This window comes from Oncorhynchus gorbuscha, unplaced genomic scaffold, assembly GCF_021184085.1.
Source record: "Oncorhynchus gorbuscha isolate QuinsamMale2020 ecotype Even-year unplaced genomic scaffold, OgorEven_v1.0 Un_scaffold_1488, whole genome shotgun sequence".
In the NCBI taxonomy this organism is placed as follows: domain Eukaryota; kingdom Metazoa; phylum Chordata; class Actinopteri; order Salmoniformes; family Salmonidae; genus Oncorhynchus; species Oncorhynchus gorbuscha.
In genome coordinates, this window is record NW_025746253.1 from 64,439 (window position 1) to 91,774 (window position 27,336).

The 27,336-nt window shown below is 46.9% G+C and overlaps 2 protein-coding genes across 7 annotated transcripts; one reads left to right on the plus strand and one right to left on the minus strand.

Annotated features, from left to right (window-relative positions):
* Nucleotides 1–425: 425 nt before the first annotated feature.
* r3hcc1l (R3H domain and coiled-coil containing 1-like) lies at nt 426–11,940 on the minus strand. 4 transcript variants are annotated; one of them, XR_006836657.1, is made up of 8 exons: nt 11,518–11,665; nt 10,571–11,101; nt 9,412–9,605; nt 8,957–9,027; nt 8,511–8,606; nt 6,656–6,796; nt 643–788; nt 426–452 (listed from the first exon to the last, which is right to left on the minus strand). XR_006836657.1 is itself a non-coding variant. In XM_046337638.1 (7 exons), exons 2-7 carry the CDS (start codon nt 11,090–11,092, stop codon nt 733–735), a joined length of 1,080 nt encoding a protein of 359 aa, XP_046193594.1. In that variant the 5' UTR covers nt 11,093–11,101; nt 11,807–11,940; the 3' UTR covers nt 594–732. The 4 variants fall into 4 exon arrangements, 3 of the variants coding, with proteins under 3 accessions (XP_046193594.1, XP_046193593.1, XP_046193595.1); XM_046337638.1 differs by lacking the exons at nt 426–452; nt 11,518–11,665 and adding an exon at nt 11,807–11,940 and having other exon boundaries at nt 594–788; XM_046337637.1 differs by lacking the exon at nt 426–452 and having other exon boundaries at nt 594–788.
* crtac1a (cartilage acidic protein 1a) lies at nt 11,663–27,207 on the plus strand. Of its 3 annotated transcripts, none has more exons than XM_046337635.1 (15): nt 11,663–11,875; nt 12,515–12,771; nt 16,715–16,911; nt 17,011–17,147; nt 17,637–17,793; nt 17,892–18,026; nt 18,575–18,711; nt 19,371–19,507; nt 19,599–19,681; nt 20,079–20,179; nt 21,625–21,793; nt 22,249–22,394; nt 23,642–23,681; nt 24,422–24,571; nt 26,872–27,199. In XM_046337635.1, the coding sequence occupies exons 2-15, from the start codon at nt 12,560–12,562 to the stop codon at nt 26,973–26,975; spliced, it is 1,905 nt and encodes a 634-aa protein (XP_046193591.1). In that variant the 5' UTR covers nt 11,663–11,875; nt 12,515–12,559; the 3' UTR covers nt 26,976–27,199. The 3 variants fall into 3 exon arrangements, with proteins under 3 accessions (XP_046193591.1, XP_046193590.1, XP_046193592.1); XM_046337634.1 differs by lacking the exon at nt 11,663–11,875 and adding an exon at nt 12,046–12,141 and having other exon boundaries at nt 26,872–27,207; XM_046337636.1 differs by lacking the exons at nt 11,663–11,875; nt 24,422–24,571; nt 26,872–27,199 and adding exons at nt 12,046–12,141; nt 23,821–24,101.
* Nucleotides 27,208–27,336: the final 129 nt, after the last annotated feature.

Consider the following 27,336-nt stretch of genomic DNA (forward strand, 5'->3'; position numbering starts at 1 on the left):
GTGTCTAGTCCCTACTGGGAGGGAGGATGGAGGGCAGAGAGAACAGAGGTGTGTCTAGTCCCTACGGTGGAGGGAGGATGGAGGGCAGAGGGAACAGAGGTGTGTCTAGTCCCTACTGTGGAGGGAGGATGGAGGGCAGAGAGAACAGAGGTGTGTCTAGTCCCTACGGTGGAGGGAGGATGGAGGGCAGAGGGAACAGAGGTGTGTCTAGTCCCTACGGTGGAGGGAGGATGGAGGGCAGAGGGAACAGAGGTGTGTCTAGTCCCTACAGTGGAGGGAGGATGGAGGGCAGAGGTGTGTCTAGTCCCTACAGAGGGATGGAGGGCAGAGGGAACAGAGGTGTGTCTAGTCCCTACGGTGGAGTGAGGATGGAGGGCAGAGGGGACAGAGGTGTGTCTAGTCCCTACAGTGGGAAGGATGGAGGGCAGAGGGGACAGAGGTGTGTCTAGTCCCTACAGTGGAGGGGGATGGAGGGCAGAGGGAACAGAGGTGTGTCTAGTCCCTACAGTGGAGGGAGGATGGAGGGCAGACAGGAGAGTGTCTAGTCCCTACGGTGGAGAGATGGATGGAGGGCAGAGGTGTGTCTAGTCCCTACAGTGGAGGGAGGATGGAGGGCAGAGGGGACAGAGGTGTGTCTAGTCCCTACAGTGGAGGGAGGATGGAGGGCAGAGGGGACAGAGGTGTGTCTAGTCCCTACGGTGGAGGGAGGATGGAGGAAGTGGTTCCTCTCCGTCAGGCTTTCCCTTCCCAGGCGTCGTCTCTCTGTTTAGCTGCCAGACGCTTCTGCTCTGAAAGACAGACAAGACAGGTTGATAGGAAAGTAAATCAATACCACTACTAGTTGTCAATACTATCATAAAGACAAAGACTAGTTCCACTTTAAAGGAGCAACATGTAATATATTATCCTTCATTTCTTCAGGGTTTTGTGAAAGACACTTAGAGAGGACTGCCTCTTACCGTATCATTATCCAGAACACATCTGTTGAAAGGACATGAAGAAACGCACTGCTAATGTTTTTGCTGTCGTTGTCAACCTCTTGAACAAGAACTAATCTGAACACAGGAAGTTGTACAGAACAGTCTGACTGACTGTCACTGATAGACACACAGCACATGTTCATGTCTGTAAATGTCCATTTTAACATTTATTTCTTTGGTCTGTAATGTATTTTTCATGATGTGTCGGACCCCAGTAAGACCAGTTGTCTCCATTGGTGTCGGCTAACGGGGATCCTAATGAATCTAATAACCACACTGAAGTACACATAGAATATAGAACTTATATGATTAAGTCTACTGTATGAATCATAGAAGAGTGTATATGATTAAGTCTACTGTATGAATCACAGAAGAGTGTATATGATTAAGTCTACTGTATGAATCATGTGTATATGATTAAGTCTACTGTATGAATCACAGAAGAGTGTATATGATTAAGTCTACTGTATGAATCATGAAGAGTGTATATGATTAAGTCTACTGTATGAATCACAGAAGAGTGTATATGATTAAGTCTACTGTATGAATCATAGAAGAGTGTATATGATTAAGTCTACTGTATGAATCACAGAAGAGTGTATATGATTAAGTCTACTGTATGAATCATGAAGAGTGTATATGATTAAGTCTACTGTATGAATCATGAAGAGTGTATATGATTAAGTCTACTGTATGAATCACAGAAGAGTGTATATGATTAAGTCTACTGTATGAATCACAGAAGAGTGTATATGATTCAGTCTGTAAATCACTGAGAGTGTATATGATTAAGTCTACTGTATGAATCACAGAAGAGTGTATATGACTTATGAATCAGAAGAGTGTATATGATTCAGTCTACTGTATGAATCACAGAAGAGTGTATATGATTCAGTCTACTGTATGAATCACAGAAGAGTGTATATGATTCAGTCTACTGTATGAATCATAGAAGAGTGTATATGATTCAGTCTACTGTATGAATCACAGAAGAGTGTATATGATTCAGTCTACTGTATGAATCACAGAAGAGTGTATATGATTAAGTCTACTGTATGAATCACAGAAGAGTGTATATGATTCAGTCTACTGTATGAATCACATGATGATTCAGAGTGAATATATGATTCAGTCTACTGTATGAATCACAGAAGAGTGTATATGATTAAGTCTACTGTATGAATCACAGAAGAGTGTATATGATTAAGTCTACTGTATGAATCACAGAAGAGTGTATATGATTAAGTCTACTGTATGAATCATGTGTATATGATTAAGTCTACTGTATGAATCACAGAAGAGTGTATATGATTCAGTCTACTGTATGAATCACAGAAGAGTGTATATGATTCAGTCTACTGTATGAATCACAGAAGAGTGTATATGATTCAGTCTACTGTATGAATCACAGAAGAGTGTATATGATTAAGTCTACTGTATGAACCATAGAAGAGTGTATATGATCCGCTACAAGACCATGGTGCTTGCCTACGGAGCTGTGAGGGGAACGGCACCTCAGTACCTCCAGGCTCTGATCAGGCCCTACACCCAAACAAGGGCACTGCGTTCATCCACCTCTGGCCTGCTCGCCTCCCTACCACTGAGGAAGTACAGTTCCCGCTCAGCCCAGTCAAAACTGTTCGCTGCACTGGCCCCCAATGGTGGAACAAACTCCCTCACGAATCACAGGACAGCGGAGTCAATCACCACCTTCCGGAGACACCTGAAACCCCACCTCTTTAAGGAATACCTAGGATAGGATAAGTAATCCCTCTCACCCCCCCTTTAAGATTTAGATGCACTATTGTAAAGTGACTGTTCCACTGGATGTCATAAGGTGAATGCACCAATTTGTAAGTCGCTCTGGAATAAGAGCGTCTGCTAAATGACTTAAATGTAAATGTAGAAGAGTGTATATGATTAAGTCTACTGTATGAATCACAGAAGAGTGTATATGATTCAGTCTACTGTATGAATCACAGAAGAGTGTATATGATTAAGTCTACTGTATGAATCACAGAAGAGTGTATATGATTAAGTCTACTGTATGAATCACAGAAGAGTGTATATGATTCAGTCTACTGTATGAATCACAGAAGAGTGTATATGACTACAGGATGTTACTGTATAAAAGCACATCCCACCTTATAATAATATCTTATTTGGTTGAAAATATGTCTTCTCTGGTTGAAAAGACGTATTTTCTGGTTGAAAAGACGTCTTTTCAATGTCTTGTGCTCCCTGGGCACCAGGGGGAGGGAGCGCTAGAACAATCTCAACAGAGCTTCACACAGAGACACATAATGTCTATGATCACATAACATCCTGTAAGTTCACCTGAGAACAGTAGAGCACAACAGTTATCCAGCCAGAAAACAAAGGCAGTTCCATAAGCAGTCATCTCCCTCCCTCCCCTCCCTCCCTCCCCTCCCCTCCGTACCTCGCCTCCCCTCCGTACCTCGCCTCCCCTCCGTCCCGCCTCCCTCTCCTCCCTCGCCTCCCTCTCGTCCCTCGCCTCCCTCCGTACCTCCCCTCCGTACCTCCCCTCCCTCCCTCCCCTCCGTGCCTCCCCTCCGTCACGATCCCCTCCGTCCCTCCCCTCCCTCCCCTCCCTCCGTACCTCCCCTCCGTCCCTCCCTCCCCTCCCCTCCGTCCTCCCCCTCCCCCCCCTCCCCTCCGTACCTCCCCTCCCTCCCAGGTGAAACCTGTACTCCTTTACTGATGTCACTTGTTAAATCCACTTCAACCAATGAAGGGAAGGAGACAGATTAAAGAAGTATTTTTAAGCCTTGAGACATGGATTGTGTATGTGTGTCATTCAGAGGGTGAATGGGCAAGACAACATATTTAAGTGCCTTTGGTAGTAGGTGCCAACTGCACCAGAGTGGACTGGTCCTGCTGGCTGTATATATCCACTTATAAAACCCCTGGGAGGGGAAATAACACCAGAGTGGACTGGTCCTGCTGGCTGTATATATCCACTTATAAAACCCCTGGGAGGGGAAATAACACCAGAGTGGACTGGTCCTGCTGGCTGTATATATCCACTTATAAAACCCCTGGGAGGAGAAATAAACAACAGGGAAATTATAGAGTAGAGGTTCTGCCCGGCAACACAGGGCGTGAGGAGAACAACTCAAGGAAACTCTTAGCCAGAGAGACGGGAGAGTGTGTGTGTCAGCTGTCTAACCAGAAACCAAACCTCTCTCTCTCACACACACACACACACACACACACACACACACACACACACACACACACACACACACACACACACACACACACACACACACACACACACACACACACACACACACACACACACACACACACACACACACACACACACACACACACACACACACACACGTCTCCTCTCTCTCTCAGTGAAAGAAGTGGTCACCACCAGAAGACATCTAGTTGTCCGTTCTTCCTGACAATCTGTTCTATATTTGTATCTCCTCAGGACACTACTTTCCCCCCAATAGCTGGTCTTTGGAAGCAAGGCTACACTTAAAACAACATGACTGGAAGCCATTTCCAGGACGTGCAGTGTGTGTGTGTGTGTGTTTATAGAACACTAGATGAGCGCATTGTCCTCAGTCTCTCTGAGGCTGAGACTCTTCTTCGGGTTCACGGTCCTGGAAAGATATCACTGACAGAACACCACCCCTAGTGGTAGCAACACTCTACGACAGCTTACTTCAACTGGCATACTAATGATGTGGATAAACCCTGGATTGCTGACGCTACGTATTGGCTAATTAATTACGGCCATGTTGGCACTCCCCAGAGGGATCAGTCCTCCATAGGAATGAATGGAATTCTACAATATTTGAATTAAATGTTTCAAGGACAAAATTACTTGTATTTAAATTTTTTGCTGTTGTAGTGGGACAGTAAGATTAGAAATAAAATATTTAACAATGTTTTTATTCTATTTTTTTTATGTTCCTGTTTGAATAATCTAATTTAAAGTTTGCATTAAGGTTTGCTACAATGTAGTGAGTGTACAGCTTGTATAACAGTGTAAATCTGCTTGTCAAAAACTAATGTTGACATTAATAAATGCATTTCCATAGCTTCCAATATATATATATATACAGTATATCACATTTTTTGTTTGTTTTTTTGTTGTTGAATTTGACCCCTTTTTCTCCCCAATTTCGTAGCGTTAGTCTTGTCTTATCGCTACAATTCCCGTACGGGCTCGGGAGAGGCGAAGGTTTAAAGTCATGCACAACCAAGCCGCACTGCTTCTTAACACAGCGCCATCAAACCTGGAAGCCAGCCGCACCGGAGGAAACACCGTGCACCTGGCAACCTTGGTTAGTTCGCACTGCGCCTGGCCCACCACAGGAGTCGCTGGTGCGCGATGAGACAAGGATTTCCCTACCGGCCAAACCCTCCCTAACCCGGACGACGCTAGACCAATTGTGCATCGCCCCACGGACCTCCCGGTCGCGGCCGGTTACGACAGAGCCTGGGCGCGAACCCAGATTCTCTGATGGCACAGCTGGCGCTGCAGTACAGTGCCCTTAACCACTGCGCCACCCGGGAGGCCGACACATTTTTGTAAATATTTGAGTATATCTTTTCATGTGACAACACTGAAGAAATGACACTTTGCTACAATGTAAAGGAGTGAGTGTACAGCTTGTATAACAGTGTACATTTGCTGTCCCCTCAAAATAACTCAACACATCAACCATTAATGTCTAAACCGCCTTTGAAAGGCCATCTTTATGTAGGGCAACAATTCTTTTTTTCAGATCCTCAGAGAGTTCTTTGCCATGAGGTGCCATGTTGAACTTCCAGTGATCAGTCAGTATGAGGGAGTGTGAGAGCGATGACAGCAAATTTAACACACCTGCTCCCCATTCACACCTGAGACCTTGTAACACTAACGAGACACATGACACCGGGGAGGGAAAATTGGGCCCAATTTGGACATTTTCACTTAGGGGTGTACTCACTTTTGTTGCCAGCGGTTTAGACATTAATGGTTGATGTGTTGAGTTCTTTTGAGGGGACAGCAAATGTACACTGTTATACAAGCTGTACACTCACTACTTTACATTGTAGCAAAGTGTCATTTCTTCAGTGTTGTCACATGAAAAGATACACTCAAATATTTGCAAAAAATGTGAGGGGTGTACTCACTTTTGTGATATACTGTATATATTTACAATGCAGGAGTACCAAGACGGCTTTGCGGTGGCTTCAAAACAGCGCCCCTGTCAGTCACCCAGGGTTATCCCCATCATTGGTCGTACCCCATCAGAACCCCTTATTCTAAAAGAGTTTTAATACATAGATCTAGAAAACAACACCCCATAATCGTGTGGAGAAAAAAAAGGTTTAGACATTTTTGCAAATTGAACAAATTGATTATTTTTTGTTTTTATATATATATACACATTTTAGAATCAGGCTGTAACGTCACAAAATGTTGAAAAAGTCAAGGGATCTGAATACTTTCTGAATGCACCGTATAGCTTCAAAATATGGTTAAAACGATCAGTCTGATGTGATGGATGGTCAGTCCTTGCACACATAGCGGTCTGTGAATTGGAGAGGGGTTACATCCCTCAGCCGTTTACCAAAACAAGTGGCGGGGTCACCTCTGTTGTTATTATTACTAGAATTACAGATTGCCCCTTGAAATCACGTACCTCTGGCATCTTGCAGTTTCTTTCTCTCTGCTTCACGGTGCTCTTTGCTCTGGGGACTCTTGACGCCCAGCGCCCCCATCACCAGCCTGCGGGCCAACACTGCACTGGTCTGGGGACGCTCCTTAGTAGGGAGCAGGTAGTCTGGAGGAGAGGAGGGACAGTGTTGAGGGATTGAAAGAGGAAGAGAAAGGGGGGGGGGCAAAGAAAGTAAAATAAAGTTTTTAAAAAGCAAGGAAGATGGACAAAGAATACACAACAAGTGACAAGAAAGGGAGAAGCAGGGAAGAATAAATGAAGAGAATACAGGAGATATGAGATAGAGAATACAGGAGATATGAGATAGAGAATACAGGAGATATGAGATAGAGAATACAGGAGATATGAGATAGAGAATACAGGAGATATATGAGAGAAATACAGGAGATATATGAGAGAGAATACAGGAGATATATGAGAGAGAATACAGGAGATATGAGAGGGAGAATACAGGAGATGAGAGAGAATACAGGAGATATGAGAGAGAATACAGGAGATATGAGAGGGAGAATACAGGATATATGAGAGAGAATACAGGAGATGAGAGAGAATACAGGAGATATGAGAGGGAGAATACAGGAGATATGAGAGGGAGAATACAGCAGATATATGAGAGAGAATACAGCAGATATATGAGAGAGAATACAGGAGATGAGAGAGAATACAGCAGATATATGAGAGAGAATACAGGAGATGAGAGAGAATACAGGAGATATGAGAGAGAATACAGGAGATATGAGAGGGAGAATACAGCAGATATATGAGAGAGAATACAGGAGATGAGAGAGAATACAGGAGATATGAGAGGGAGAATACAGGAGATATGAGAGGGAGAATACAGAGATATATGAGAATACAGGAGATAGAGAGAATACAGAGATATATGAGAGAGAATACAGGAGATGATATATGAGAGAGAATACAGGAGATATGAGAGGGAGAATACAGCAGATATATGAGAGAGAATACAGGAGATATATGAGAGAGAATACAGGAGATATATGAGAGGGAGAATACAGGATATATGAGATACAGGAGATGAGAGAGAATACAGGAGAGAGAGGGAATACAGGAGATATGAGAGGGAGAATACAGCAGATATATGAGAGAGAATACAGGAGATGAGAGAGAATACAGGAGATATGAGAGGGAGAATACAGGAGATATGAGAGAGAATACAGGAGATATGAGAGAATACAGCAGATATATGAGAGAGAATACAGGAGATGAGAGAGAATACAGCAGATATATGAGAGAGAATACAGGAGATATATGAGAGAGAATACAGGAGATATATGAGAGAGAATACAGGAGATGAGAGAGAATACAGGAGATATGAGAGAGAATACAGGAGATATATGAGAGAGAATACAGGAGATATATGAGAGAGAATACAGGAGATATATGAGAGAGAATACAGGAGATATATGAGAGAGATACAGGAGATATATGAGAGAGAATACAGGAGATATATGAGAGGGAATACAGGAGAGAGAATACAGGAGATATATGAGAGGGAGAATACAGGAGATATATGAGAGAGAATACAGGAGATATATGAGAGAGAATACAGGAGATATATGAGAGAGAATACAGGAGATATGAGAGGGAGAATACAGGAGATATATGAGAGAGAATACAGGAGATATATGAGAGAGAATACAGGAGATATATGAGAGAGAAATACAGGAGATGAGATATGACAGACAGAAAGACAGACAGACAGACCAGGTCTAAGATGAAGGAGTTCCAGAAATACTCAGTCAGATAATGGAGGATAAAGGATGGACAGATGAATGAAAGAGAGGACAGTCAGTACCTGAGCAGCTGCGAGCCTTGGCCCTGGTGGTGACGGAGGCTTTAGCCAGAGACCTGACCTTCAACAGCGGGTGTTTGGTCCTCAGAGCCTCCCGAGCTGACACACACACACACACAATAACCCACGTGCACAGACAGAGAGTTCAGTTGCTAAATGTTTACCTCAGATGTTGACTTGGGTGTTGACTGAGAAGACAGCTAAGTCAGCTCTACTATTAAAACATGTTGACCACTACTTCATTTGATCATCCAAACATCTTCAGTAAAGTTTGACAGAAGAGAGACACGCGGTGTTTTCGATAAGGTATGAAACATGTTCAACTGTATCCGTCACCTGTGGTCAGGTGTAGCTCACCTGTGATGAGGTGTGTGAATAACTGACAGTGTTGGACAGAGCTGCCAGAGTCTATGGCTTTTCCTTTCCTTTATAAAAGCTGTGTGACTCACCTGCTATGGGGCTGTTGAAGAGAGCCAGGGCGTGTGTATCGTCCACAAACTGGATGTCAAAGCCTCTCTGCCTACACACACACACACAAACACCTTCAGCATCTCATCACAGCCACATACTGTAGGCGGAGCTTACCCACATCAGCATCTCGGAGCTTCACCCCACATACTGTAGGCGGAGCTTCGCCCACATACTGTAGGCGGAGCTTCGCCCACATACTGTAGGCGGAGCTTCGCCCACATACTGTAGGCGGAGCTTCGCCCACATACTGTAGGCGGAGCTTCGCCCACATACTGTAGGCGGAGCTTCGCCCACATACTGTAGGCGGAGCTTCACCACATACTGTAGGTGGAGCGTCGGCTGCCCCTCGACGGATCATCGCTGTGTATTGATAGGGACTAGGGTGTGACTGAACCTCAGGACTCGGAAAAAGACAGTGAAGGCTGGTACGTACTGGTAGGCCTGGAAGGATTTGACCAGGTCTTCAGTCTTAAACTCTGTGGGGAAGTCGTAGATTTCTATGATGTTAGACAGCTCATCCTCCGTGAGCTCAGTGTCATCATCCCCCTCTCTGTCCTGATCCAAGCTGTAGTAGTCAAACCTGGCCTCCTGCACCGGCCGCTTCTTCCTGCCCTGCTTTATAGCCAGCTGAGAGAGAGAGAGGGTGAGAGAGAGAGGGTGAGCGAGAGAGAGGGTGAGCGAGAGAGAGGGTGAGCGAGAGAGAGGGTGAGCGAGAGAAGGTGAGAGAGAGAGGGGGTGAGAGAGAGAGAGGGTGAGAGAGAGAGAGGGTGAGAGAGAGAGAGGGTGAGAGAGTCATTTTGCTTGCTAGTCTCCTAACGATTTCCAACTATAGACAGAACAGTAGATGTGTAAATAACAGCATTGCAGCGATAGTACCACTAATAAGTAGCAAACATGTAGCAGACATACACTGAGTGTTACAGCAGTAATCTGGGGGACAGGGACAGAGACTCACCTCCTGACAGACAGGGACAGACACAGGTAGACAGACTCACCTCCTGACAGACAGGGACAGACACAGGTAGACAGACTCACCTCCTGATAGACAGGGACAGACACAGGTAGACAGACTCACCTCCTGACAGACAGGGACAGACACAGGTAGACAGACTCACCTGACAGATAGGGACAGACACAGGTAGACAGACTCACCTCCTGATAGACAGGGACAGACACAGGTAGACAGACTCACCTCCTGACAGACAGGGAGAGACACAGGTAGACAGACTCACCTCCTGACAGACAGGGAGAGACACAGGTAGACAGACTCACCTCCTGACAGACAGGGAGAGACACAGGTAGACAGACTCACCTCCTGACAGACAGGGAGAGACACAGGTAGACAGACTCACCTCCTGACAGACAGGGAGAGACACAGGTAGACAGACTCACCTCCTGATAGACAGGGACAGACACAGGTAGACAGACTCACCTCCTGACAGACAGGGAGAGACACAGGTAGACAGACTCACCTCCTGACCGACAGGGACAGACACAGGTAGACAGACTCACCTCCTGACAGACAGGGACAGACACAGGTAGACAGACTCACCTCCTGACAGATGGGGACAGACACAGGTAGACAGACTCACCTCCTCTAGCACATGGGGTTCCAAACACTCTCCTTCATCATCAAAGAGAGCGTCCCAGCTCTCCTCCTCCTCCTCTTCCTGAGGGCCTGCCTCTATCCCCTCCCAGGGTCCCCCTTCTCTCTCAGATGGAGAACTCTTGCTCCCCGTCTCCAGTCGCGAACCCACATCTCCATCTCCTCCCTGGTTGGCTGTAGCAGCCTGTCCGTCATTCTGTGGCCCCGTGTCGCTGCCTCCTCCTTCTTCTACCGTCTCCTCCAGTTTGGCCTCACCGTTTAGGACTCCATTCCCCTCTCCTCCCGTCTTCCCTCCTTTGTCCTTCTTGTTCTTGGCATTCTTTCGGGCCTTGTCCGTGTAGCGAGGCCTGGGCTTTGGTTTGCCATCTCCCTGGGTTTGAGCCTTATCTTTGGGGCCGTCTTGCTTCTTCTTGGGCTGGTAGAGGGGCTTGTCTGCCTTCTTGGAGCAGGATGCGGAGGGCTGGGGTTGGGCGCAGTCCTCTTGAGGTTGTTCCTCCTCCATCACCATACAACAGTCCTACATGGAAGAGAAAGGAGGAGGAACAAATCATTAAAGATGCATAGGTTAATTGAGCAGCTAGGCCCCTCTCTCCAATTCTCTTTAGTTAAGTCGCATAAGCCCCCTCATGAGTTTAATAGCTAACACGCATGCGCCATGGTATTTAGAACCATTTCAACTGCATGTACAAATCTTACACAACTATACTGTTCTAAATTAAAAACAAGTCCAAACTGGTTAACTACACTCTCTGCTAATTCGTTGTCAGTAACGGGGTGTTTGAGTGATAAATTAGACTTGGCTGCGTTATGCAGCAGCATCCAGTGTAACTAGCAATAACCCGAATACACCTAAACGCATAACGCACTGTAGAGCAAGACATTCTATACAATTATTTCCTTACGATCATAAACATATAAGCATTAGAAAAATACCTTAATCTGTCGCTTATCACTTGGCTAGATATCAACCGAACAGCAAACCGCCGGATGTTTAGAATTAGAAGGGGAAAAAACATACTGTCGCATGTATATTACGTAATACTAAAATCGCTGCTGGTAGTTGTAGTTCTGTTGAGAAAAAGACAAGTCATTGGTCGAACCGCCGAATATTAAAAGTATTCGTTCCACCCTTATTGGATAACCACTTACACAAGTGCTTGCATAATGCAACAACATTGAAATTGTATAAGGCAATTTACACAACGCATTGTAATACAGTAACCTTTTCTCATCCTAGCGCTTCCACAGTCGAAGGATAGAACACCGGAGTCCTGCAGAAAACTGATATAAAGTAAGATTTATGTGCAGTGTTTGAATGAAATGATCTCTTCTTCTCCCAAACGAATAAACAGCAGCGCACAGGAGGTCCATGTTCTGAAATAAGTGTTCATCTCAGTATTACAGTTGTGATTACAGTATTGCACAACTGACGACATAATCATAGTATAATAAAACCTGTTGCAGGTGCACGCAGAACTCTTGACGTAATCTAATGCACGAGGTCTTCACTGCATGTATGGTTTTTCTCTTGATAGTTTTCCTCATTGCATATTTATGGTACGTTTTCACTTTTGTACACTGGTACGCACATTTTTCTATAGGTAATTGTCATGTTAGGCTCTTTTGGACAGGGGTAAATAGGAATTTCGCCGTTTGAGGGTATTGCTGTTGAGTCGATGATGTAATGATGTAAATTATGCACTGTAGACAATGTTTTTGTTATTGTTCAGTGTGCTGCCTGCTGTACCTGCTCTCACCAACCTATATTCTGCAGTAACCTATACTATGCTATGCATGCCCTATGATTCTAATGTTGATATCAAATGATGGTGTTTAAAACCGTGTATTAACATAGTGGTCTAAGGTTACATATAAACACCCTGTAACTTTGTGAATATTTAACTAAAAGCCCATTTGGTGTCTGTTGCAGAATTGGGGAATTTGGATCAATTCCATTTCTATTCAGATTGTTGTGATGATGCTGCGTTGGTGTGCGGGTCTTCCCCTGCTCCTCCCCCTTCTGGTGCTGTGTGGGCGTGGTTTGGCCCAGAGTTCCGAGCCCATGTTTCGGTCAGTGACTGAGACGGTCCTACCTCCTGACAACCAGCACAACCCCACCCAGCTGAACTATGGGATGGCCGTTACTGATGTGGATGGAGACGGAGACCTGGAGGTGGTGGTGGCGGGGTGAGAGTGTGGGTGGGGGGTTAGATAAAGAAAGAGAGAGTTGGAGAGGGCATTCAAATGCCATCATTGAGTACAGTGTACTGGACCATAGGACTTTACAGGCTGTGCATAAATTACCCAATATTCTCAACTTACACCCATTCTTGGGTTCAACGGCCCTAACCTGGTTCTGAAGTTGGGGCTCTGGTCAAAGTAGTGCACTATCCAGGGAATAGGGCTCTGGTCAAAGTAGTGCACTATCCAGGGAATAGGGCTCTGGTCAAAGTAGTGCACTATCCAGGGAATAGGGCTCTGGTCAAAGTAGTGCACTATCCAGGGAATAGGGCTCTGGTCAAAGTAGTGCACTATCCAGGGAATAGGGTACCATTTAGGACTACACCTCCTAATGTTCTCTACACTACACCTCCTAATGTTCTCCACTGTACCTCCTAATGTTCTCCACTGCACCTCCTAATGTTCTCTACTAATGTTCTCCACTACACCTCCTAATGTTCTCCACTGCACCTCCTAATGTTCTCCACTACACCTCCTAATGTTCTCCACTACACCTCCTAATGTTCTCCACTGTACCTCCTAATGTTCTCCACTACACCTCCTAATATTCTCCACTTCTAATGTTCTCCACTACACCTCCTAATGTTCTCCACTACACCTCCTAATGTTCTCCACTACACCTCCTAATGTTCTCTACACTCCACTACACCTCCTAATGTTCTCCACTACACCTCCTAATGTTCTCCACTGCACCTCCTAATGTTCTCCACTACACCTCCTAATGTTCTCTACTAATGTTCTCCACTACACCTCCTAATGTTCTCCACTGCACCTCCTAATGTTCTCCACTACACCTCCTAATGTTCTCCACTACACCTCCTAATGTTCTAAATGTTCTCCACTACACCTCCTAATGTTCTCTGCACCTCCTAATGTTCTCCACTACACCTCTAATGTTCTAAATGTTCTCCACTACACCTCCTAATGTTCTCTACTAATGTTCTCCACTACACCTCCTAATGTTCTCCACTACACCTCCTAATATTCTCCACTACACATACTAATGTTCTCCACTACACCTCCTAATGTTCTCCACTCCTACACCTCCACTAACCTCCTAATGTTCTCCACTACACCTCCTAATGTTCTCCACTACACCTCCTAATGTTCTCCACTACACCTCCTAATGTTCTCCACTACACCTCCTAATGTTCTCCACTACACCTCCTAATGTTCTCCACTACACCTCCTAATGTTCTCCACCTCCTAATGTTCTCCACTACACCTCCTAATGTTCTCCACCTCCTAATGTTCTCCACTACACCTCCTAATGTTCTCCACCTCCTAATGTTCTCCACTGCACCTCCTAATGTTCTCCACTACACCTCCTAATGTTCTCCACTACACCTCCTAATGTTCTCTACTAATGTTCTCCACTACACCTCCTAATGTTCTCCACTACACCTCCTAATGTTCTCCACTACACCTCCTAATGTTCTCCACTACACCTCCTAATGTTCTCTACTAATGTTCTCCACTACACCTCCTAATGTTCTCCACTACACCTCCTAATGTTCTCCACTACACCTCCTAATGTTCTCCACTACACCTCCTAATGTTCTCCACTACACCTCCTAATGTTCTCCACTACACCTCCTAATGTTCTCCACTACACCTCCTAATGTTCTCCACTGCACCTCCTAATGTTCTCCACTGCACCTCCTAATGTTCTCCACTACACCTCCTAATGTTCTCCACCCACTCACCTAATGTTCTCCACTACACCTCCTAATGTTCTCTACTACACCACCTCCTAATGTTCTCCACTACACCTCCCAATGTTCTCCACTACACCTCCTAATGTTTTCCACTACACCTCCTAATGTTCTCCACTACACCACCTAATGTTCTCCACTACACCTCCTAATGTTCTCCACTACACCTCCTAATGTTTTCCACTACACCTCCTAATGTTCTCCACTACACCTCCTAATGTTCTCCACTACACCTCCTAATGTTCTCCACTACACCTCCTAATGTTCTCCACTCCTAATGTTCTCCACTACACCTCCTAATGTTCTCCACTACACCTCCTAATGTTCTCCACTGCACCTCCTAATGTTCTCCACTGCACCTCCTAATGTTCTCCACTACACCTCCTAATGTTCTCTACTAATGTTCTCCACTACACCTCCTAATGTTCTCCACTACACCTCCTAATGTTCTCCACTACACCTCCTAATGTTTTCCACTACACCTCCTAATGTTCTCCACTACACCTCCTAATGTTTTCCACTACACCACCTAATATTCTCCACTACACCTCCTAATGTTCTCCACTACACCTCCTAATGTTCTCCACTACACCTCCTAATGTTCTCTACTAATGTTCTCCACTACACCTCCTAATGTTCTCTACTAATGTTCTCCACTACACCTCCTAATGTTCTCCACTGCACCTCCTAATGTTCTCTACTAATGTTCTCCACTACACCTCCTAATGTTCTCCACTACACCTCCTAATGTTCTCCACTACACCTCCTAATGTTCTCCACTACACCTCCTAATGTTCTCTACTAATCTCTAATGTTCTCCACTACACCTCCTAATGTTCTCTACTAATGTTCTCCACTACACCTCCTAATGTTCTCCACTGCACCTCCTAATGTTCTCTACTAATGTTCTCCACTACACCTCCTAATGTTCTCCACTACACCTCCTAATGTTCTCTACTAATGTTCTCCACTACACCTCCTAATGTTCTCCACTACACCTCCTAATGTTCTCCACTACACCTCCTAATGTTCTCCACTGCACCTCCTAATGTTCTCCACTACACCTCCTAATGTTCTCTACTAATGTTCACTGTTCTCCACTACACCTCCTAATGTTCTCTACTAATGTTCTCCACTACACCTCCTAATGTTCTCCACTACACCTCCTAATGTTCTCCACTACACCTCTAATGTTCTCCACTACACCTAATGTTCTCCACTACACCTCCTAATGTTCTCCACTACACCTCCTAATGTTCTCCACTACACCTCCTAATGTTCTCCACTACACCTCCTAATGTTCTCCACTACACCTCCTAATGTTCTCCACTACACCTCCTAATGTTCTCCACTACACCTCCTAATGTTCTCCACTACACCTCCTAATGTTCTCTACTAATGTTCTCCACTGCACCTCCTAATGTTCTCCACTGCACCTCCTAATGTTCTCCACTACACCTCCTAATGTTTTCCACTACACCTCCTAATGTTCTCTACTAATGTTCTCCACTACACCTCCTAATGTTCTCCACTACACCTCCTAATGTTCTCCACTGCACCTCCTAATGTTCTCCACTACACCTCCTAATGTTCTCCACTACACCTCCTAATGTTCTCTCCACTACACCTCCTAATGTTCTCCACTACACCTCTTAATGTTCTCCACTACACCTCCTAATGTTCTCTACTAATGTTCTCCACTACACCTCCTAATGTTCTCTAATGTTCTCCACTTCTAATGTTCTCCACTACACCACCTAATGTTCTCCACTACACCTACTAATGTTCTCCACTACACCTCCTAATGTTCTCCACTACACCTACCTAATGTTCTCCACTACACCTCCTAATGTTCTCTACTAATGTTCTCCACTACACATCCTAATGTTCTCCACTACACCTCCTAATGTTCTCTACTAATGTTCTCCACTGCACCTACTAATGTTCTCTACTACACCTCCTAATGTTCTCCACTACACCTCCTAATGTTCTCCACTGTTCTCTACCTCCTAATGTTCTCCACTACACCTCCTAATGTTCTCCAATGTTCTCCACACCTCCTAATGTTCTCCACTACACCTCCTAATGTTCTCTACGTTCTCCACACCTCCTAATGTTCTCCACTACACCTCCTAATGTTCTCCACTACACCTACTAATGTTCTCCATTCTCAGGTACAACGGTCCTAACCTGGTGCTGAAGTATGACCGTGGTCAGCAGAGGCTGGTGAACATAGCGGTGGATGACCGCAGCTCTCCATTCTACGCCCTGAGAGATGCCCTGGGGAACGCCATCGGGGTGACCGCCTGCGACGTAGACGGGGACGGGCGGGAGGAGATCTACTTCCTCAATACAAACAACGCTTACTCTGGTAAATAACAATAACAGCAGGTAAACACAAACACCATCAACAATGCTTAAACAACAACAATGGTTACTCTGGTAGTCAGTAGCAACCTTCTTTTGGAAGGTCGGGCCACATACTCTGACAAGCTCTTTAAGTTCCGTAACGGACGCTTCGAGGACCTGCTGGGGGATGACATCAACGTGCGCAGAGGAGTAGCCAATCGGATGGCAGGACGCTCCGTGGCGTGTGTGGACAGAAAAGTATGTAAATAGTCTCCATCCTCTCTCACTATTTTCTCTGTCCATCTGTGTGTGTCTGTCTGTCGTCTATATGTCTGTATGCCCCCACCCCCTCTCTTTCTCTAACCCCCCCCCCCTCTCTCTACTGTAGGGTACAGGGCATTATGCTGTGTATATTTTCTGTGTGTGTGGTCTATGTCTGTACCCCCTCTCTCTAATCCCCCTCTTTCTCTCTACTGTAGGGTACAGGGCGTATTTTCTGTGTGTGTGGTCTATGTCTGTACCCCCCCCCTCTCTAATCCCCCCTCTTTCTCTCTACTGTAGGGTACAGGGCATTATGCTGTGTATATTTTCTGTGTGTGTGGTCTATGTCTGTACCCCCCTCTCTCTAATCCCCCCTCTTTCTCTCTACTGTAGGGTACAGGGCATTATGCTGTGTATATTTTCTGTGTGTGTGGTCTATGTCTGTACCCCCCCCCTCTCTAATCCCCCTCTTTCTCTCTCCTGTAGGGTACAGGGCGTTATGCTGTGTATGTAGCTAACTATGCCAGTGCAAATGTTGGTCCCCATGCCCTGATAGAGATGGACGAGGCAGCCAGTGACCTGGCCAAGGGCATCATCGCCCTGTCTGACGTAGCAGCACAGGCCGGGGTCAACAAGTACACAGGTACTGGACAAGAGTGAATGGAAGAAATGTGTGTGTGCGCTTACCCATCTCAAACTAATATCTTCTATATTATGTATCTGTTTGTCTCCTCCCACCAGGTGGGCGTGGTGTAGTGGTTGGACCAATCCTGAGCCAGAGCAGCTCTGACGTGTTCTGTGACAACGAGAACGGACCTAACTTCCTATTCCGGAACAATGGAGACGGAACCTTCACTGACATGGCTCAACAGGCAGGTGTGTCTAGAGTGTGTGTGTCTACATTTACATTTACATTTAAGTCATTTAGCAGACGTTCTTATCCAGAGCGACGTGTCTAGAGTGTGTGTGTCTAGGGTGGGTGTGTGTGTGTTTAGGGTGGGTGTGTGTCTAGGGTGGGTGTGTGTGTCTAGAGTGTATGTGTCTAGAGTGTATGTGTCTAGGGTGGGTGTGTGTGTCTAGGGTGGGTGTGTGTGTGTCTAGGGTGGGTGTGTGTGTCTAGGGTGGGTGTGTGTGTGTCTAGGGTGTGTGTGTGTCTAGGGTGGGTGGTGTGTGTCTAGGGTGGGTGTGTGTGTGTGTTTAGGGTGGGTGTGTGTGTGTTTAGGGTGGGTGTGTGTCTAGGGTGGGTGTGTGTGTCTAGAGTGTATGTGTCTAGGGTGGGTGTGTGTGTCTAGGGTGGGTGTGTGTGTGTTTAGGGTGGGTGTGTGTGTCTAGGGTGGGTGTGTGGGAGGAAGGAGAGATAATTGGACCATAGCCATGATCTCTGCACAGGAGTTGTGATGACAGTGATGTGGCTCCCCGTGTAGGTGTGGAGGACCGCAACCAGCACGGCCGAGGTGTGGCGCTGGCAGACTTTAACGCTGACGGGAAGACTGACATCGTCTACGGAAACTGGAACGGCCAGCACAGACTGTACCTACAGGACAACAACCAGAGATTCAGAGTGAGAGAGAGGAGTGGGGTTGAAATGGGAGAGGGGGGTTGGAGAGGAGTGGGGGTTGAAACAGGATGGGAGGTTGGAGAGGAGTGGGGTTGGAGCACAATGGGAGAGGGAGGTTGAAGAGGAGTGGGGGTTGGAGCAGGATGGGAGGTTGGAGAGGAGTGGGGGTTGGAGCAGGATGGGAGAGGGAGGTTGGAGAGGAGTGGGGGTTGGAGCAGGATGGGAGGTTGGAGCAGGATGGGAGAGGGAGGTTGGAGAGGAGTGGGGGTTGAAATGGGATGGGAGGTTGGAGAGGAGTGGGGGTTAGAGCAGGATGGGAGGTTGGAGAGGAGTGGGAGAGGGAGGTTGGAGAGGAGTGGGGGTTGGAGCAGGATGGGAGAGGGAGGTTGGAGAGGAGTGGGGGTTGGAGCAGGATGGGAGAGGGAGGTTGGAGAGGAGTGGGGGTTGGAGCAAGATGGGAGAGGGAGGTTGGAGAGGAGTGGGGGTTGGAGCAGGATGGGAGAGGGAGGTTGGAGAGGAGTGGGGGTTGAAGCAGGATGGGAGAGGGAGGTTGGAGAGGAGTGGGGGTTGAAGCAGGATGGGAGAGGGAGGTTAGTGAAAGAGATCAAAGGGAAGTGGATGGAAACAAAGACCATAAACCTCTCTGTTCGCTCCTTCCTCAGGACATAGCCAGTGGGTCGTTCTCCTCTCCCTCTCCCGTGCGGACGGTTATTGCTGCTGACTTTGACAATGACCAGGAGCTGGACATCTTCTTCAACAACATCGCCTACAGAGGATACGCCCCCAACAGGCTCTTTAGGTACCTCTGACCCCTGACACCAACTTTGACTTGAACTGTGTGTGAGAGATAGAAAGTGTTTCTGATGTGTGTTGTCTGCCTGCTCCTCCAGGGTGGCCAGGAGGACTGGTGCTGACCCCCAGATAGAGGAGCTAAACGTGGGGGAGGCAGCAGAGCCACAGGGCCGGGGTACAGGTAACCACACCATGCAGACTCATTCTTTTGGTCCCTATACAACAGGGGAGTCAAACTCAATTCCCAGAGGACCGTGTATCAGCTGGTTTTGTTGTTTCCGTGTCTAATTAAGACCATGACAACCAGGTGAGAGGAGATCCTAACTCTTCAATGACCTTCCTTTATCAAGGAAACTAGGAGCGAAAATCTGCAGACACTCGGCACTCAAGAAATGTAGTTTGACTTCCCTTTTATACAAGATGAATAAAGTCTTCTTAAACTAATGTATTCTGTTTTAGTATTAGTTAAAAACATAAATTACAACACACCTGGTTCAGGTAGTTCCCCTGGTTTACTAGGGTTAAACAGGCCCTGTTTTTGATTGGCCCGTTTGATGTGTTGACTCTGTGATTGACAGGTGCCACGGTAACAGACTTTGACGGGGACGGTCAGTTGGACCTGCTGGTGGCTCATGGGGAGAGTGCCTCTCAGCCCATCTCTGTCTTCAAGGTCACTCAGGTCAGTCACTAACATAGAGGTAGATAGATGGCGTCACTAACATAGAGGTAGATAGACGGCATATCTTTGCATCTATGCCATTTTGAAAAACTATTTATTTTATTAAACTAGGGCAATTCAGTTAAGAACAAATTCTTATTTACTATGACGCCCTACCAAAAGGCAAAAGACCTATGGGGATGGGGGCTGGGATTAAAATATATATATATATACAATAAATAAAAATAACATATAAATATAGGACAAAACGCACATCCCGACAAGCGAGACAACACTACATAAAGAGAGACCTAAGACAACAACATAGCAAGGCAGCAACACATGACAACACAGCATGGTAGCAACTCAACATGACAACAACATGGTAGCTGCACAAAACATGGTACAAACATTATTGGGCCCAGAAAACAGCACAAAGGGCAAGAAGGTAGAGACAACAACACATCACGCAAAGGAGCAACAAATGTCAGTCAGAGGGTCCATGACTGAGTCTTTGAATGAAGACATTGAGATAAAACTGTCCAGTTTGAGTGTTTGTTGCAGCTCGTTCCAGTCGCTAGCTGCAGCAAACTGAGAAAACAAGCGGCCCGGGGATGTGTGTGCTTTGGGGACCTTTAACAGAATGCGACTGGCAGAATGGATGTTGTATGGGGAGGATGAGGGCTGCGGTAGATATCTTGGTGGGGGGGGGTTATAAATAAGCATCAACCAGTGGGTCTTGCGACGGGTATACAGAGATGATGAGTTGAGTGCAGTGATGTGTCCTATAAGGAGTGTTGGTGGCAAATCTGATGGCCGAATGGTGAAGAACAGCTAGCCGCTCGAGAGCACCCTTACCTGCTGACCTGTAATCTAGCATGGGTAGGATGGTCATCTGAATCAGGGTTAGTTTGGCAGCTGGGGTGAAAGAGGAGCGACTACGATAGAGGAAACCAAGTCTAGATTGAACTTTAGCCTGCAGCTTTGATATGTGCTGAGAGCGGGACAGTGTACTGTCTACCCAGACTGTATAGCCATCATGGCTCCTGTGACAGCATGGGCTTTCTCCATTTTTTTAAAGTAGTAAAATTTCTTATTATTTTGGGTTGAAAAAAAACAACCTCCACACTAATATTGGTGATTGAACAGCAGTGCTGGAGTACTGATCCTGCTACAACGGGTTCTATCCATCCAGACCCCCTTTTCTCTCTATGGTCACGACCTCATTACTGTCCCCTGGTGGAGAATTACTGCCCCCTGGTGGAGAATTACTGCAAGCGGATGAGATTTCATTGAGATATTTTAATGCAAGGCGACGATTCCAAATCAATGTGTTATCTCCTTGTTTATTATCATATTTATATGGAAGGAAGGAGGATGAACTCAAGTGTTTGAACAGGGCCCATGATATCACCCGACATATTCCTGACCCATCAGCTTTACCCTCTGACCTTTCACCCTGACAGGGCTCGTCCAATCACTGGCTGCGTGTAATCCCTCGCACGCGGTTCGGCTCCTTCGCCCGCGGGGCCCGGGTCACGGCCTACACCAATCGGAGTGGGGCTCTCATGCGCATCATCGACGGTGGCTCGGGGTACCTCTGTGAGATGGAGCCTGTCGCCCACTTTGGACTGGGTAACTTCCTGTTTATTTCCCATTTACGGCCTAATCCCAAATGGACCCCTAGACCCTATGCACTTGTAGAGACCTGAGAGGATTTAATAGGTGCAGTCAATTTGATGATCCAATTTCCCCTCTGGCTCGGATGTGGAAGTTTCGCCATACTGCTTCTCCCAATCAAATCCTCTCAGATCTCCACGAGTGCATAGGGCGCAGTGGAGGCTGCTGAGGGGAGGACGGCTCATAATAATGTCTGGAACGGAGCACATGGAATGGCATCAAACACCTGGCAATAATTGGATGTATTTGATACCATTCCGCTCCAGTCATTACCACACGCCTGTTCTGCCCGATTTAAGGTGCCACCAACCTCCTGTGCAGCAGACATCTTGTAGACATATTAGCTAGTAGTTCTGGATAGTTCTGGATAGCTTGTGCATTTATCTTCCTTTCTTCACATTGGCTCACAGGCAAGGACGAGGTCACCGTGGTGGAGGTCTATTGGCCGGATGGCCGTTCCGTGGCCCGCCCACTGCAGCCTGGTGACATGAACTCTGTGATGGAGATTGGCTACCCTAAAGAGGGGGAGGAGTCTGTGCTGACCCCTGATACCCAGGTACGCTCTGCGGACTTACACCACGACATATGAACTATGAACTATGACCCTGGGTAAAAGTTTCAGCCAATCCATCACCAGTGACTACATTCTTACATTCTTACCCAATGACAACAGTAGGTTTTCTGTTTTAATTACATTGTGTGGAGATTTCTAACCGTTACATGCTGACATGTTATTCAATCATTGCATCCACAGTGCTCGCGCGCGTCAATGAGTGTCTGTGTAAAAAGGCGCTAAAATAGAACTTGATTCTATTTGCTGCAAGTCCCGCCTCTCCCATCTCCTCATTGGTTTTTAGGAGCATATACCCACGTGGGTGATTTTTTTTTTTTTTTTTTTGTTGTTGAATTTTACCCCTTTTTTCTCCCCAATTTCCAATTGTTAGTCTTGTCTCATCGCTACAACTCCCGTACGGGCTCGGGAGAGACGAAAGTCATGCGTCCTCCGATACACAAACCAACCAAGCCGCACTGCTTCTTAACACAGCGCGCATCCAACCCGGAAGCCAGCCGCACCAATGTGTCGGAGGAAACACTGTGCACCTGGCAACCTCGACTCCGCCACAGGAGTCGCTGGTGCGCGATGAGACAAGGATATCCCTACCGGCCAATCCCTCCCTATCCTGGACAACGCTAGGCCGGTCGCGGCCTGAGCGCGAACCCAGAGTCTCTGGTGGAACAGCTGGCGCTGGTGTACAGCGCCCTTAACCACTGCGCCACCCGGGAGGCCCCACGTGGGTGATTGAAAGATGAACTGAGGTCCACACTCCAGTCCAGTTGGTGGTGGTAATGCACCTTAAAGTTGTTTGCCAACTGCCATATAAAGTCCAAAGTGGAAGAAGCCTGAAGGAGGAGAGATTTCTAGAAACAAACTTGGATTAATTGTCAAAGTAGAGGACCTTGTGCATTTCAGGTAAAATAACAACCCAATGTTTATATCCCAGGACAAATTAGCTGCAACAGCAAGCTAGCTAAATTGCCATAAATGTTTAATGTTTTTCAACCGGTCTCCAAATTAATATAGTTGGTTCAGAGTTAATTTGAGATTTCAACCTGCGTGTTCTGATCGTGTCTGGTGTGGGTGGACAAACTCAACATGCGGACGCCCGGTGCAGTCAGCATGTTAGACTTTCTCCCAACAGCATCAGATGAAATACAAGTGACTGAATCATCAACTACATTCTGTTAGCATTCAAAATGGCGGAGCTGGGAATGTCTTTGAACTGACGTCCTGGTCTTTTTCAGTGTGGGGAAGGATTCTTTGTCAAGAATGGCCGCTGTGCAGGTATGTAGATCTGTCTTGTCTGGCAGAGAATAGATGGAATATAACAACATTTACAATATAGTAAAACATACAGATTAATAAATGAAGTTCCGCCCGCTCTCTCATTCTCGCTCCTCTCTGGTCCTCTCTATCTCTGCAGGTATGTGAGGGCAGTGAATGAGATGCCTTGAAGCAAAATAAAAATATGCCTTGTCATCAAGAAAATGTATACTGTCGAAGACCAATGACACTCCATATTGTTTGTCATTTGAACTAGTAGATTATCTCTGTTTTGCTTCGATCTTTCATAAGTGTCATCTTCTCTGTAAGTGTTACCTTATTGTTCTACTTTTCTTTCTTTTTCTTGACAAGTCAAACTGTTCCCCTTTGCTCTTTTGTTTTAGAATAATTAACCATCCCTAATAAATCAATACAACAACATTGATGGAATCCAACAATCTTTTCAAAGCACAAGATCTGTAATCAATTATTCCCATACCTTTTCCATCCCTCCCTCTGACCCTTCTCCCTCACACTGCCCCCCAACCCCTCTATTCACCCTCCCCTTGTCTCACTACCTCATGCCTCACTACCCCCCCCTCCCTTCTCCCTCACCAACCACCCTGGCCCTCCCCTGCCAGACAACAACTAGTGAATCAGACTCTCTTTCAAGAAAATATTTAGTTGATGAAAATATTTTATCAACCAAATGTTTGTTGGGGATGAAATCCTTAACACCCCCCTCCTTAACCCTCCCCCAGACAACAACGAGTGTAAGCAACAGAGTGGGCCCCCGGTGTGCCCTAAGAGCCGTCCAGTCTGCATCAACACCTACGGCCACTATAACTGTGGCCCCAGGAAGACATGTTCCAGGGGCCACAAGCCCACCAAGGACGGGAGGGCATGTGTGGGTGAGTAGAGAGGGATGGAGGGGACTGATGATATGCCTGGTGCTCTCCTCCCTCGTTCCCTCTCCTTTTACCTACCAACAGTACACACTCGTCGCTACCCTCAGACTAACTCTAGACGGTACCCACTCGTTACTACCCTCAGACGGTACCCACTCGTTACTACCCTCAGACGGTACCCACTCGTCACTACCCTCAGACTAACCCTAGACGGTACCCACTCGTTACTACCCTCAGACTAACCCTAGACGGTACCCACTCGTTACTACCCTCAGACTAACCCTAGACGGTACCCACTCGTCACTACCCTCAGACTAACCCTAGACGGTACCCACTCGTCACTACCCTCAGACTAACCCTAGACGGTACCCACTCGTTACTACCCTCAGACTAACCCTAGACGGTACCCACTCGTTACTACCCTCAGACTAACCCTAGAGGTACCCACTCGTTACTACCCTCAGACGGTACCCACTCGTTACTACCCTCAGACTAACCCTAGAGGTACCCACTGGTTACTACCCTCAGACGGTACCCACTCGTTACTACCCTCAGACTAACCCTAGAGGTACCCACTCTTTACTACCCTCAGACGGTACCCACTCGTTACTACCCTCAGACGGTACCCACTAGTTACTACCCTCAGACGGTACCCACTCGTTACTACCCTCAGACTAATCCTAGACGGTACCCACTCGTTACTACCCTCAGACTAATCCTAGACGGTACCCACTCGTTACTACCCTCAGACGGTACCCACTAGTTACTACCCTCAGACTAATCCTAGACGGTACCCACTCGTTACTACCCTCAGACTAACCCTAGACGGTACCCACTCGTTACTACCCTCAGACTAACCCTAGACGGTACCCACTCGTCGCTACCCTCAGACTAACCCTAGACGGTTCCCACTCGTCACTACCCTCAGACGGTACTGACTCGTCACTACCCTCAGACTAACCCTAGACGGTACCCACTCGTCACTACCCTCAGACTAACCCTAGATGGTACCCACTCGTTACTACCCTCAGACTAACCCTAGACGGTACCCACTCGTCACTACCCTCAGACTAACCCTAGAGGTACCCATTCGTCACTACCCTCAGACCGTACCCACTCGTTACTACCCTCAGACTAACCCTAGAGGTACCCACACGTTACTACCCTCAAACTAACCCTAGACGGTACCCACTCGTTACTACCCTCAGACTAACCCTAGACCCCACTACCCTCAGACCCTCAGACCGTACCCACTCGTTACTACCCTCAGACTAACCCTAGAGGTACCCACTCGTTACTACCCTCAGACTAACCCTAGACGGTACCCACTCGTTACTACCCTCAGACTAACCCTAGACGGTTCCCACTCGTTACTACCCTCAAACTAACCCTAGACGGTACCCACTCGTTACTACCCTCAGACTAACCCTAGAGGTACCCACTCGTTACTACCCTCAAACTAACCCTAGACGGTACCCACTCGTTACAACCCTCAGACGGTACCCACTCGTTACTACCCTCAGACTAACCCTAGAGGTACCCACTGGTTACTACCCTCAGACTAACCCTAGAGGTACCCACTGGTTACTACCCTCAGACTAACCCTAGACGGTTCCCACTCGTTACTACCCTCAAACTAACCCTAGACGGTACCCACTCGTTACAACCCTCAGACGGTACCCACTCGTTACTACCCTCAGACGGTACCCACTCGTCACTACCCTCAGACTAATCCTAGACGGTACCCACTCGTTACAACCCTCAGACGGTACCCACTCGTTACTACCCTCAGACGGTACCCACTCGTCACTACCCTCAAACTAACCCTAGACGGTACCCACTCGTCGCTACCCTCAGACTAATCCTAGACGGTACCCACACGTTACTACCCTCAGACTAACCCTAGAGGTACCCACTCGTTACTACCCTCAGACGGTACCCACTCGTTACTACCCTCAGACTAACCTTAGAGGTACCCACACGTTACTACCCTCAAACTAACCCTAGACGGTACCCACTCGTTACTACCCTCAGACTAACCCTAGAGGTACCCACTCGTTACTACCCTCAAACTAACCCTAGACGGTACCCACTCGTTACAACCCTCAGACTAACCCTAGAGGTACCCACTGGTTACTACCCTCAGACTAACCCTAGAGGTACCCACTCGTTACTACCCTCAGACGGTACCCACTCGTTACTACCCTCAGACTAACCCTAGACGGTACCCACTAGTTACTACCCTCAGACTAACCCTAGACGGTACCCACTAGTTACTACCCTCTTTCTCCATCTCTCTGCAGCTGTTGCTCCGTTCTTCCAGGGGGTCCGCTCTTCCTCACCCCAGCCGGGACCCGTCCTCTCTGGGCTCTCCCTCCTATTTCTACTGGCCCTCTCCATGGTCTGAATGGAGATATGAGGCCCCTCAGTCGCATGCCTCCATGGGGATTGCTTGACTGAGTTCCATATGGTAGCCTGGTCAATCCCTATATCGTGCACTACTTTTGACCACAGCCCTCGCATGGACTCCAATGATGCTCCAGGAGTGTCAAGGTCCTACCGGATGAACTTTGACATGTATGATGCTAGAAGGAGTGACCCTTGACCCCTCAACTCTGGACAACTATGCACTTCTTTTTTTTTTGGGGGGGGGGGGGGGGGTCGGCATGCTCAGTTGGACCAAATAGTAAGACGTGAATGGAACGTTTAGGCATGTTGTCTGTAACAGTTTGAAAACGGTGTGATACTGAATGTAATTTCGGAAACCC

Excerpts from the sequence above, each read along its gene's own strand:
- r3hcc1l (XM_046337638.1), bottom strand. The coding sequence starts at position 11,092 with ATGGTGATGGAGGAGGAACAACCTCAAGAGGACTGCGCCCAACCCCAG. Across the intron at positions 8,607-8,956 it reads CTTCAACAGCCCCATAGCAG|CTCGGGAGGCTCTGAGGACC; the intron begins GTGAGTCACACA and ends TGTGTGTGTCAG. Across the intron at positions 6,797-8,510 it reads CAAGGCTCGCAGCTGCTCAG|ACTACCTGCTCCCTACTAAG; the intron begins GTACTGACTGTC and ends CCTCTCCTCCAG.
- crtac1a (XM_046337634.1), top strand. The coding sequence starts at position 12,097 with ATGTATGGTTTTTCTCTTGATAGTTTTCCTCATTGCATATTTATG. Across the intron at positions 12,772-16,714 it reads CTGGAGGTGGTGGTGGCGGG|GTACAACGGTCCTAACCTGG; the intron begins GTGAGAGTGTGG and ends CTCCATTCTCAG. Across the intron at positions 20,180-21,624 it reads CTGTCTTCAAGGTCACTCAG|GGCTCGTCCAATCACTGGCT; the intron begins GTCAGTCACTAA and ends TCACCCTGACAG.